This window comes from Athene cunicularia (assembly GCF_003259725.1).
Source record: "Athene cunicularia isolate RWA chromosome 11 unlocalized genomic scaffold, athCun1 chr11_part1, whole genome shotgun sequence".
Lineage (NCBI taxonomy): Eukaryota > Metazoa > Chordata > Aves > Strigiformes > Strigidae > Athene > Athene cunicularia.
The window spans coordinates 145707-157788 of NW_020799113.1; the positions used below are offsets into that span (position 1 = coordinate 145707).

A 12082-nucleotide genomic window follows, 5' to 3' on the forward strand; every position below is an offset into this window, starting at 1 on the left:
GTAGTGTTCCCTCTCTGCCTCATCCCAGCTCCGGCAGGTTGCAAAGTGCCCAGCTCACCGTACAGCCACGCAGAGGCACGGAACGCTCTCGCCTTTCGCACGGTCCCGTTAGCGGAAACCCCCGCCAGCAACCTGCCTCCGTCCTCTCCAAATCCGTCTCCGCCGCCTTTCACAGGGCGACGGCTGAGAACCAAAGGAAAACATGCAGCTAGGGTGTATTTTGGATGAGAAGGCTGGGTGAAAATGTGGTCTAAAAGCGACAGTAAAAAAAAAAAATAAATCGATAAAGTCCTCAGAGGATACTTCGGCACAGCCACGGGAAGGCTGGTTGCAGGGTGATGGGTAAAGCAAACGAGGAGTTTGTGGCGCAGAAGTACGATGTGTTGAGATGTTTAACTCAAGTCGGGAGTACAGGAGCCCGGGCAGGACGGGAAGGAAGCAGCTTGCTCAGCCCGGTCTGCCCGATCCAACCCAGCTCCCTTACAGCTCCTACGAGCAAGGGTGAGCGACCCAGCTCCGCTCCAGGAGCCGAATGAAAACCCAAACTAGAAGAAGCACAGATCACAAATGCACGCTGAGCACATTTCCCCTCGAGGCCATTTTCCAAGCTGCAGTCGACCGCAAGTCCACCCCGCTAACAGCCTCCTCCATTAGCATTGGCGGGCTCCTTCCGTATCGGTAATGCTCTCCATCCACCCCAGCATCTCCAGACGTTTTACAAATAGCAGCAGCGGCAGAGTGCAGCGATTAGGCCTCTCGCCAGGGAGCAAAGAGACCCTGGTTTTGCTTCCTGCATCTGTCACTGTCACTTCTCCTCGCCGTGCATCTCTGCCACTTCCAGAAGAAATTCTTGGGGGCAGGGGGCTGTCTCTCACGGGGCTGGGCGCTGCACATCTCTCTGTCCCCGGCTCCAGCTGTGCCAGGAGAAGAGGTTGTGGCTCTTCTGGTCCCATCAACTGAACCACTCGTTTGCCTCCCGCACCAATAATGAGCTGAAACAGGTTACGTGGTGGGTCTTTGCTGGTTTTTCATGCTGACATGGGGTAGGGAACATCCTACAAGCAGCTCAGCCAGCAGATGGGAGGGAGAGAAGGGGGGAAAAAAAAAAAAACAACCTAAAGCAGCAGACTGCTCCGCTCGCTGAACAAATTAAAAAAAAAAAAAAAACCAACCCAAAGCCCTCACATACGCACACAGCAATGAGCTCAGAGAGAAAACAGTACCAGTATGTTCCCCCGGGAACAGGTATCTCACTTGTGTGTGCGAGCAGCTGGTCAGACAGCCCTTGGCTCTTGCCACCCCTCTGCTCTTCACAGCGGTGACACTGCACAAGCCAGGAGCAGCAGAGGCTGTTCCCAACATGCATCTAGCCCCAACCAGCCACCGATTTGCCAAGAAATTTTAAGGCAGTGTCATTTCTTGATGAAAATAATGCCTAAGGCCCCCCAAAACTCTCTGCTCCCTTCTCAAGCTGGTGTTTCTGACCACAGCTGGAAGCTCCCTGGGCCATCAGTTGGTGGCACAGGTGGGGACATGCCTCGTGCCTCAGGTCACTCCGATCCTTCATTTCAAACCAAACGGGCGCTTGAAGCAACACGTGCTCAAGGCTCTTTGTTCTCCGCCTTGTGACTGAAGGATCTGAGGTGAGCACTCACGTGGATCCAGCTGAGAGTAGTGTACATCCTCCCACTCAGAAACCCAAGCACTTTGTACTGGTATTTTCAGGTACTTGCAGGGTCTGTTTATCACTGTTCCGAAGTATTAGGGTTGAGAGTGGAAAAGAAGAATCCCACATAGGAATAATTTCACATTTCCAAGTGCGTGAGGTGTCACAGACGAGGCAAAGAACTGTGAGTTAATGTCTGGGCAGGCAAATGCCCTCCAAATCTTGAATAGGGAAAAAAAAACCCTCCAAAAACGTAATCCTGCCTGTCATTAATTGCTATTAAAACAGAGTAGGACACCTGTTCCCAGTGCTGCCTTCCCAGCTATCACGGGGGCTCCAGCATCGAAGATGCAGATGCCTTCCCCAAGATTTCATCCCCACGAAGTTTTAAAAGGAATTACCTTGAATTCCTCCGATGAATCAACTGATGAGCCGGCCAGGAAAGCAGCATTTGCTCCTGCAGTAGGTCTGGTACATCAGCAGGAAAGGGGAACACAGCCTTCGCTGAGCCCAGCAGCTTCCTCATTCTTTCACAAGAGCCACGGTGGCTGCAGCTGCCTGGCTTTATGAAACTGCTGCCTTTTGTCCAGCCTTCAATGCAAATAGGACAGGTGAGATAAGATCTGAGCACCGGGGGGGCTTGTCCTTTTTTGCTTAAAGCCAGCCTGGGCTTCTGCTGGTGGCAAAGCACTCAAAGGACCTCATTTAAGAGATAAAAAAAAAAGGGAAAGACAAAGTGTTAAAAGCTGCTCCCCTTTCAGCAACGTATCTCCACGGTTAGTCACAGGTTTCCATCAGGTTACAGACTGAGGATACACATTTTGCTTTGTTTTAGGAGGGTGAGGGGAGCACTGCAAGATTAGACTGTATCAGCATATATAAGATCAAAGCTTGATTACAACATCCAGTTACAAAGAGAAGAACTACGCTTCCTGTGGCTCAGGAGAAAACACCAGCTTATATAGCAGCAGTGGCTGACAATCTCACTGAACTAACTTAACAGATATCATCCGCCTCTGGAACAACAGGTTGGATTTGATGAGGTGTTTGTACAAAGCAAGACAACAGTTCTCTTCCTGATTTGCAGAGTCTACTCCACGTTGCCAGAGCGTTGCTGTTTCCAGGATATCTCTTCATACAGCCATGGATGCATAGTAAAGCAGCCACTGGAACGCGTTTATCTCACTTGGGAGCCAGATACATGTTTTCATTCAACAAGTGAAAACATTTTTCTTTCCTGCAAGCCTGACTCATGCTTAGGAAAGGCTATTGACTAAGTGCCAAATGCCTTTTGTTGTGCCCATCACACCTTAACACCGCACGGTGGGGAGACAAACCCAACCCTTGGGTTCAAACCTTCATCTCCTCCTCGGACAGGGAACCTCAGGCCTCGCCTCGTGGCTTTGTGGGATCTGAGCTGCAGGAGCTCGACAGCAGGATCTGACTGGAGGCATCCTGGGTCTACTCACTGCTTTAGAATGGGATTTTAGCCTTGGCCCATCTCTCACTAAGACCAAGAGTAAAACTTGGGCTTATTTAAACAGGAGAGGTAGACCAAGAGGTTTTGACAATCCCATCCGCTGTGGTTTAAAATAAGAACCCTAAGGAAAAAGCAGGAACTTGGGAGAGAGGCAGATCACTTGGTGGACGTTTGGATCTTTCCTTGTAAAAACATTTTTGGGTAGGAAGAGAAGGAAATCTAGAGAAACCGTTGCAGGTTGAGGCTCTGTTTAACTACAGATTGACAAACAACCGTGAGCAGTAAGGCAACAAGACTTACAGGGAACTGTACTAGCCTGATATAAAGCTTCATTGTCCAGTAAACTTATTCTCAGAAACAAACAGTAATTAGAAAAAACACACAGAAGCTGAACTAGACTATATCTAGGCTCCTTGATTCAAGGTACTCGGATCACTTGCCTTCAGCTTGGAGGGACGTATCTTAGACCCACTTACATGGACACCATGTGAATCAGCTGTAAATGAGATCTGTTTATAAACCCCCCATAAAATTAATAAGGTATTTCACTCATCTTTCGCAGACTCAAAACTCTTTTAGAGCTGTTATTCAAACTCCTTAGTACGCTTCCAGTCCTTTTTACAAATCATTAGGTGAATATTTGTTTTTACCTTGGGTTTAACATTTTCCAGCAATAACCGTGGTTGTTGCATGCTCACGGAGAGCAGGAATAGCTGCAGCATTTGGGAATGCTGCTTTAACACGTTCTCATGGTAAACCACTGCAAAACAGGTGACACATGAGCATGGTACATGGTCCTCAGCAGTTTGCATTTTACTGTGCCGACAGAATTACAGTTCCAAACCGGGCCAAAAGAAACTGTTAACCTTACATTTTATGTATTTGACCTTAAAATTTCTCATCTGAGGACACGATTGATTTTTTTTTGAAAGGTATTTCCACAAATCGTTAAAAAGTAATCTCTCTAAAGATTAGAAAAGCTTAATCAAAACTTTGTAATATGAACAGTAGGGACAAGCAAAAGTAGTTCTGGTTTCGAAGGAACAGCAACATTCACTACAACTGGGAAGGCGTCCACGAGGACAGCAGTAACTGACAGTTTGCAGCTCTTCCAAGGAATCTCAAAAAAAAGATTCAACAGCTTACGGACACATCACTCTGCCACGTGACATGCCACTCCTTTTTAATCAGTCAGGTTTCCACACAAGGTACTGAATATTATTCTATTTACATTCAAAAATAGCATTTTTCTCTCTTCAGTACACAGTGGGGATGCCCGTAAATGAGTCAGTAGAAACCCCTCTAACACAGGTGGAGGACAGCTTTGTTGATCTCTGGGTTTGTCCAGTCGTTCCGGATATCATCCAGGTGATTATCAAAATCTACAAGTGTCTCGTAGGACTTGCTGTCCAAGAGAGATGCAGCGATTCTCTGGGCTTCAGTCCAATCTTCACAAAAATCACTAGGGATGTAAAATAACCAGGAATTAAAAGTAATCACAAAGAAAATCATCACCACCTCCTCCACTCTGGAAGTGAAGCCACGTTCTCTGTAGCGTGGTTATGGTGGTCACACCACTGCCTGGCTGCAAACTGGCTATTCTCTCTTACTACAGCAAAAAAAAAAACCAAACCCTTAAAATCAGTCAGCTACACCCTCCGCCCTTACCGTGTCACTCAGCTACAAAGTTTTGCTCCTGTCTTTCCTTACTACCCAAACACAAAAATAAACTCTGAAGTTTTACTCACACGTGTGGGTCCTTGCACCTCCACTTGTTCTCATGAAGCTCATACACGTGGATGGCAGGCTCCACACACTCCATCGTAAACTTGGAGTTATCAACCTGTCGTGCAACAGAGAAACACCATCTTAGTCCCCTCAAGATCCCAAGTAAAGAGAAGAAATAAAAAACAGTCAGTTTTTACAAACGGGGCACCTTATACTAACTCGTCCACTATTCTACCTTCAAATGAGCCTAATTTTACAGGTTTAAACTGCCAACACCCTTTGTCACCTCAGCAAGGAGGCAAAGCAGCCTTTGTTTCATAAAAGACAAGAGTTTAAGTGACAGAAGGGGTCTGAAGTCACGAACACATGACTTCACTCAAGCCTTGCAAGCAGCGAAGGCCTCCACTTCCTCCGAGATGGCAGAGCTAACCACAGCTCTGCAGTCTTTACTAAGAACTTCACTGGCTACAGGTCACTGCAACTCTTCCCCAGGGCATTTGGAGGGAAAGAGAAAACGAGTTGCTTCACTATTAAAGGATCCAGAGAATAGCATTTAAACGGCTAGTTCAAGGCCATGGTCATAACATTAACACCAGAGAAAGGGAGAGGGATGAAGTCATTTACCATGATGAGTGCCGTATCGTTGAAGCCCTCTGCAATTCTGGAGGCCACCTTTTCCGCAACCTGGTTTGGGCTGCAGCAGAAGGTAAAAGCAACTGTGTTACCTGAACCATGACATTTCAGCTGAAACCAGCAGGAAATATGCTTAAAGAGATGTGAAAATTACACGGCCTGCTTACAAACAGGAACAAGATAACAAGCCGATGCTACACCTGATTGAAGTCAGAAGGCTCAGAAAACCCCAGCTCCTCTCTTCAGCACACGATCCGGATCTCAGCTACGCTCAGGCAGTGGGTTTGGAACAGCCAAACGCTCACTGCAGACTTTGTCTGGAATCCACATTTTGTGGCCTCCTACCTTCTTCCACCAGACCAAAGACCTTTGCCCTGCCAGGCATCTAAAAAAGAAACCGAGTTTGCTCCCCAGTCTGCATTTGAACCCACTCACTGCCCAGCTTCTCTACTGAAACCAGAGACTCTTTTAAAGGAAAACCTTTACTGTGTTTCAAAGATGACAATCTCTATGTGGTGCCAATTATCTTCAGAAATGAAATTGGAGTTAAAAAAAAAAAAAGCCAAGCCTGTGAGATTCTTTCAAACCTCAAATAGAACAGACAAATGGTATCTTCTCCTTAAAAATGTCTCCAGCAGATTTATTTCCCTTGTAAGGAAAGGACAAATAATGCCCTCATCCCTCTTAGATACCTTAGCAGTCACAAGTATTACTTAAAAAACATACTTGAGACTGAAAGATATTAACAAAATAGCTGGAACACAGCGTAATACTTCAAAAAAGCTATTCATATTTATTCTAAATGCAAGCATGATGTACTCTCATTAGTCCTGATACTGGATTTGTCCAATAGATACAGGGGAAAATATTTGACACGCTTATCTAAAACTCTATTTTGGCTCCACAGGAAGGCCCCTTTATTGCTTATTGAGTAATTTGAGTTAGCTAGCAGGGGAAAAAAAAAAAAAAAAAGACTAATCCTGGAGAAAATAAGTGAAAAGATATATTGCTGCTTGACTGACATCACCTTCCATTTCAAGAGCGTCCCTTTACCACTTAAGAAAACGCCTCAGTAAAACTCAGAGACAATTAAGTAGTTTCGTAAGAATTAGGTCACTTCTGAAAGACCTTCCAAAAGATACTCGGAGCCATTCGAGTTTACAAGATATGTATTGCACAAACAAATGCGCCTGCAAATTTTGGCTATTTCCCTGACAACTGTAATTAAACTGGTTGGCAGTCGTTCAAAAACTGGCCTTTTATAGTATCCACTAAAGAGGAGTGATTCTGGAAAGACTGGGGTTTCTGCACCTGAACAAAGGCCATATCCACCAGCACCACGAAGACAATGTGAAACCAGATGACAGTTGTCAAAGTTAATCAACATGCATGATTTATGTCGATGATTTTTGTTGGCAGAGTACAAAGTACAAGAGAAAAGAGCAAACAGAAGGAAATATTGCACCAACACACCTGGCATCTTTCACGCGTTCATTTGCCTGGTAATATCCAGCTATCACGTAGCTATTCTCTTTGCACCAAGAGTCAATCTGAAAAAGTAATTGGAACAATTAAGCCCAGGAAAAGAAAGAAAAAACCCCACAGAACAAGGAAATCTCATGTCTGTCCTGCAAACAAAATGGTAATTGAAGCATTGCAGTATCTTTGCCAACTGCTTCTTTAAATATATACACGAATTTTTATATATATATATATATATATATATATATATATTTATTTACGTGTGCACTCACACACAGGGTTTGGCTAATTTAACTAGATCAGAGAAACCAAACTGAACATTTGGAGAATGATGGAAAACGTTAACGGAATGGAGCAAAAGAGCAAGGAGGTTTCCCAGTCAAAGCCTGGCCTAAATTTGAATGACAGGACTAGTAAAGAGCTGCTGAAGCAGCGCTGACTGGGAGAGGAGTCTAGGTCTTACCTATTGCTGGTTGTGGCTATTTTCTGTTAGTGCTCATCTGACAGAAGTTAGAAAACATCCAGCCTGTGGACGTGTGACTGTACTGTCATTTCAAAAACAGCTTGCTGATTTTATTTCTAATGTAACATTTCTAGGTTAAAGTGTAAGCATTTTTGCCTCGATTAACAAATAAAGCCTGAAGTGCAACGTAAACGCAAGGCAAGAAAAAGTTTTTCCCATTTATCATTTTTTTTCAACCCGCATCGTTACAAAAAGGCTTTTGTGATAAAATGGTTCTGAGAGTTCACCTGCAAGGGTAACTAACCACTGGAGCAAGTTATCAGACCATGTGGGTGGATTCTCCACTCTTTAAAATCTTTCAAGCAAAACTGAACACTTTTCTAAAGATACTCTCCAGCTCAGCCACAAGATCAGGGCTCGATGAAAGAGCCCTCGGCGTAAATTCTCTCATCTCTGTTACAGACACGGTCAGTCCAGGCAGCTTCTCCTTATTTAACACCTGTATGTAAATGCTTAAACATAAGCATTTCTTTGCATACAATCTGCACAGCTTTTGATTTACACCAGGACAAAAGTTTATGTAATTTTGTAGGGATTTTTTTAAAGTGCAGTTTCAGCATGCACACGCTGCTGTTCTTTCTGCTTTGTGCTGGATCTGAATTCCTCCTGCTGAGCCTGTCTTGCTTTGAAAATACATATATATGTGATGTTTCTCCTTATAATTGAGGATATCAAGTCAGCATAATACAGAGTCCTGAAAGAGAGAAGGGAAGAAAGCAGCTAGAATTTTCCTTTGCAGTCCCTAGAGAGCATGCATCAAAAAAACCTCAACAGCTACATTAAAACGGACTCCAAAAATATATCTGATGCTGACCTGTCGCATCCTGTAAGTCAAATCAATCTCTTTTTTAGCAATAATTATAGTATTAGACTGTATAAACAAGCAAACAAAGAAAAAAAAGCCATGTGAATAATCCTTCCTCTACAAGGGATAACGTGGATTTACGTGATAAAAAAAAAAAATAAAAAGGCTGTGTAGTCCTGCTTTAGCTGAGGAACAACTGCTGTTTCAATTACAAACCCATTTTGAGGGCTTAGGACTATGGTTTTAATTGTTAGTGGCTTGAAAGCTTGGCATTAAAGCCAGAAGCCTGGACACTAAAATTAATAACAACTTTTAAAAAAAGTCCAGCAATTTAAAAATTAAAAACCTTAGTTTTAAAAAAAAAGAGTATGATTTTTAAGTTCTCAGTTCCCTAAGCGGCAATTAAAAACTGCTTACGTAAAAAGCAAAAAAAAAAAAAAAAATTTGGAATTTAAAGCTGTTTCCACCTGCAATTTCCAAACACTCTCTAACCACAGCGCAGTCACCACAGGTAGCTTTAGCATCAATTAGCCCCCGATATTTTTAGTCATGTCCAGCCCTGCCAAGGACAAGCCAACGGGGGAGAAATTGAGTCTTGCTTCCACACGGCACGTTTCCCACCCTGAAAAAATCAAATGTGGGCTGTGCTCCGACCCGCTGCAGCCCCCAAAGGCAGGCGGCAGGGGTTTAGAAGAGCCCTGTGAGGAGAAAGTCTGTAACCTCCTGCCATCTGACTGCTTTTTCCAGGTGGTGGGGAGCCAGCCATGCAAACAGAGGGGGCAGTGCCTCTTGGTTGTGTTTGGGTTTTTTTTTTAAGAAGGTGCGGTTGCTAAACCACATCAATTAGCCGAGAAATTCAAAGGCACAAAAAAAAAAAAAACCCAAGCCCCATGCAAAACTTAATTCACTTTTTCTTTAATGACTCTGTTTTTGAAAGGGATTTCAAACTGGCACGCCAAAGCTCAAATTAAATGCACACGCTTCTGCTTTCTCCCCTCCAGAGCTACAAACCTTCGAGCACTGCTGCGTGTTTAATAAAATCTAATTTCATTGATTGCTTGTACCCAGGCTGCTGCTAAAGCACCGCTCCCGATTTTTAGAAGTTACCACATGGATGAGCCCGTTTGAAAGTGTACCCTCTATTTTCAGATTAAATCTGGGGACTTGTTGCTCCCATTTGATGTTCTGGGATAATTCAGGTCAGAGAAGAGGAGGTGAAACTCGTGGGGCTGGTTCTAGGAAACCCTCACATGTATGACCAGTCCACGGGCCTGACCAAGAATCAAGCAGTAATTGAACTGGAAGAGAAACGGATTCCATCAAAACCTGCCAAAGCTTCACAGTCCTTCAGGAACAGAGGAACTTTGTGACAAACACCGAGTTTCAACTGTGCTAATCTCACTGATTAATTCAGTATCCGTGCGTTATGTTGCACGGCACAAGCGAGAGCGCCCTCCTTTTAAACCTTACAACAATAAAAGCCAGTTTTCATAGCTGCCGTGCCAGTACTTATTGACACCTTTGCCTTTGTTTAAACAAAGAGCAGGAGCAAAAGACCTCGGGCTCTCGTCAAGCGCTGTGTTTTAAAGCTGCCAAGTATCACAGGAGTCATCAAATGTGACTGCAAACCACAGTATGCCTCAGCAAGTCCTAATTAATGTGGGAAATGCCAGGGGTTTCCAATCTTTAACTTTCTGTATCAAAACCCAAGAGCAAATACGTAAGACACTGCCATCTCTTTGGTTCCATAATGATGTGCAAGATGTAGATGTGGCAAGATGCTTCAGATGTTGCAAGAAGCAGGATTTATTTCCTAATAATCTGATCCTGTAGCGAGATCCACACTAGAAAACTACACCGAAGGCCTAAAGTTCACAAAAATTCACCGCCACTAATCCTGTAGAAAGACATTTAAGCCTCATTCAAAGACAAACCCTACACATACTTTATATGTGTTATTCTGTACTTCACTAGAAACTTCCACTTACTCATTCACAGAGGAAAAACAAATTGCCCTCCTTCAAAAAGGTAAAGTCAAGCCCTGCCTACATTAAAGCAATTATAAGCAGTATTATTACATTTCCCAACCAGTAGCATGAGGAAAACCTTAAGCAGAAAATGACTACACTACCAGCATACACTTCTGTGCTACTACTACACCATTATGCTGGTGTAAACATATTTAAGACTGACAAATTTTGTGTGTTCCACAGCTGTATGGCAAACTTAAATCAGGCAGGGCTCTGGCTCTGCCCCCGTTCCTGTGCCTCTGGCTGCATTTCATCATACCCAGGCTTCAGAAAGATCTCAACATTCCCATGGTGTCATGTTAACAGGAGAAAAATGGGATTTATTTACAAATAAGTATTTTTTGATGAAGCATTCTGTTAAACGGAGGGGAATGTGTAGGCCAAGAAGTCTAGGAGAATCAGAAATTAGTTATTTTCACAGATATCAAAAAGGGATGGGTTTTCTCCTGCTAACAATGACAAGTCTTAAAATGGATAGAAAAGTCCGGAGCTCATATCACACCCAGATCTCACTTTAGCGGTGGCTACGCCTTCCAGGAAAGCACTTCTTTGCCTCCAGATTTGCACCAGTCCACCCTAATCCCCTATTACAATAAAATCCAAACGCGTTTTGTTCCCTCCATCTTCTGGTTTTGATGAAGGGGGTCTCCAAAAATGCCGGGCGGAACGCAGCTGTGGCCCAGTGCAGGATGGCTCCTGGTTTTCAGGACCAAGGGGTTTGAGACTGGAAAAGCCCAGCCCTACAGTCCTGGCATGGTTCTTGTCCTGCCTATGTGACAACAGGGGGAAAAACAGATTATACAGCAGTGGGTGAGGGAGGGGAAATGGTAACAAGGAGTGTTTGGCTGCCCCCGGCTATCCCACGATTAACTAGACAAAAGTAAGCTTGCAAGATACCAAGTGAGATTTCAAACCCAAGGCAGACTTGCAGTATGAAAATAGATATTTTTTTTCCTATTTAGGCTAATGGCATCCATAAATGGGGAAAGTATTCCAAAATTAATTAAGAAATACATACTTGTGTGCATCTATAAACTCCTGCTTGGAGACAAGCATACCCTTTACCAATTAGCTGATAATGCTTTGGAGTGCCTTAAAGGTAAGCTTAGAAAAGCTTTTTCTGTTGTAGAATAAGAACATTCCCTCTGGGATTTATTCAGGGATAATGACACCAATATAAATAGCAGTTTCCCTGCGCTGAAAAAAGAAATTAGACAAAGCTATAAGCCTCCGTAGTCTTCTGCTGCTTCACCAGTGGAAACCTGTAACAACAGATGGGCCTCGGGGGTTTTTCCAGTCTGGAAACACTCCGCTCACCTCACAGATTTGGCTGCCGCTAGCGCAGGGGACTTGGGGCGCCGGGTAGTCCCCTCAGCACGACCCCTTCCTCGCCCCGGTTGCCCCCCCGGAGTTCAGCCAGGACCTGGAGACGACACCCTCCCCCCAGGCACGCCAGCCCCTCGCTCCCAGGCCGAGGGTCTTACCAGGGTGAGGGCCACCTCCAGCATGGGCGCCAGGGCCAGGGTGCCGTGGAAGAGCGGGATGCAGTCGACGAAGAGCGAGGGGGGCCCGGCCTGGTCGCGGCGCGGGGCGCCCGACGGCCGCTCGGCCACCAGCAGCCCGTTGACGGCGCAGTGCGGGTACTTGGCGCTGTGCAGCACCATTTTGCAATAAGCCTGCGTGGTCAGCTTCATTCTGCCACGGCAGACAGCCCCGCGGCCGCCACCGCGCCCCG

General features: G+C 44.8%; 1 protein-coding gene across 1 annotated transcript; it reads right to left on the reverse strand.

The window, feature by feature from the left end:
- Positions 1-3936: 3936 nt before the first annotated feature.
- On the reverse strand, positions 3937-12076 carry EMC8 (ER membrane protein complex subunit 8). Its single transcript, XM_026856842.1, has 5 exons — positions 11832-12076; positions 6981-7057; positions 5499-5568; positions 4895-4989; positions 3937-4608 (listed from the first exon to the last, which is right to left on the reverse strand). The coding sequence occupies exons 1-5, from the start codon at positions 12039-12041 to the stop codon at positions 4449-4451; spliced, it is 612 nt and encodes a 203-aa protein (XP_026712643.1). The 5' UTR covers positions 12042-12076; the 3' UTR covers positions 3937-4448.
- Positions 12077-12082: the final 6 nt, after the last annotated feature.

What these genes read in the sequence shown, in the direction of transcription:
- EMC8 (XM_026856842.1), bottom strand. Translation starts at nt 12,041, where the DNA reads ATGAAGCTGACCACGCAGGCTTATTGCAAAATGGTGCTGCACAGCGCC. An exon ending in TGGAGGTGGCCCTCACCCTG is followed by an intron (nt 7,058 to 11,831) that starts GTAAGACCCTCG and finishes TTACTTTTTCAG; the next exon opens with ATTGACTCTTGGTGCAAAGA. An exon ending in GAACGCGTGAAAGATGCCAG is followed by an intron (nt 5,569 to 6,980) that starts GTGTGTTGGTGC and finishes CTTCTGCTGCAG; the next exon opens with CCCAAACCAGGTTGCGGAAA.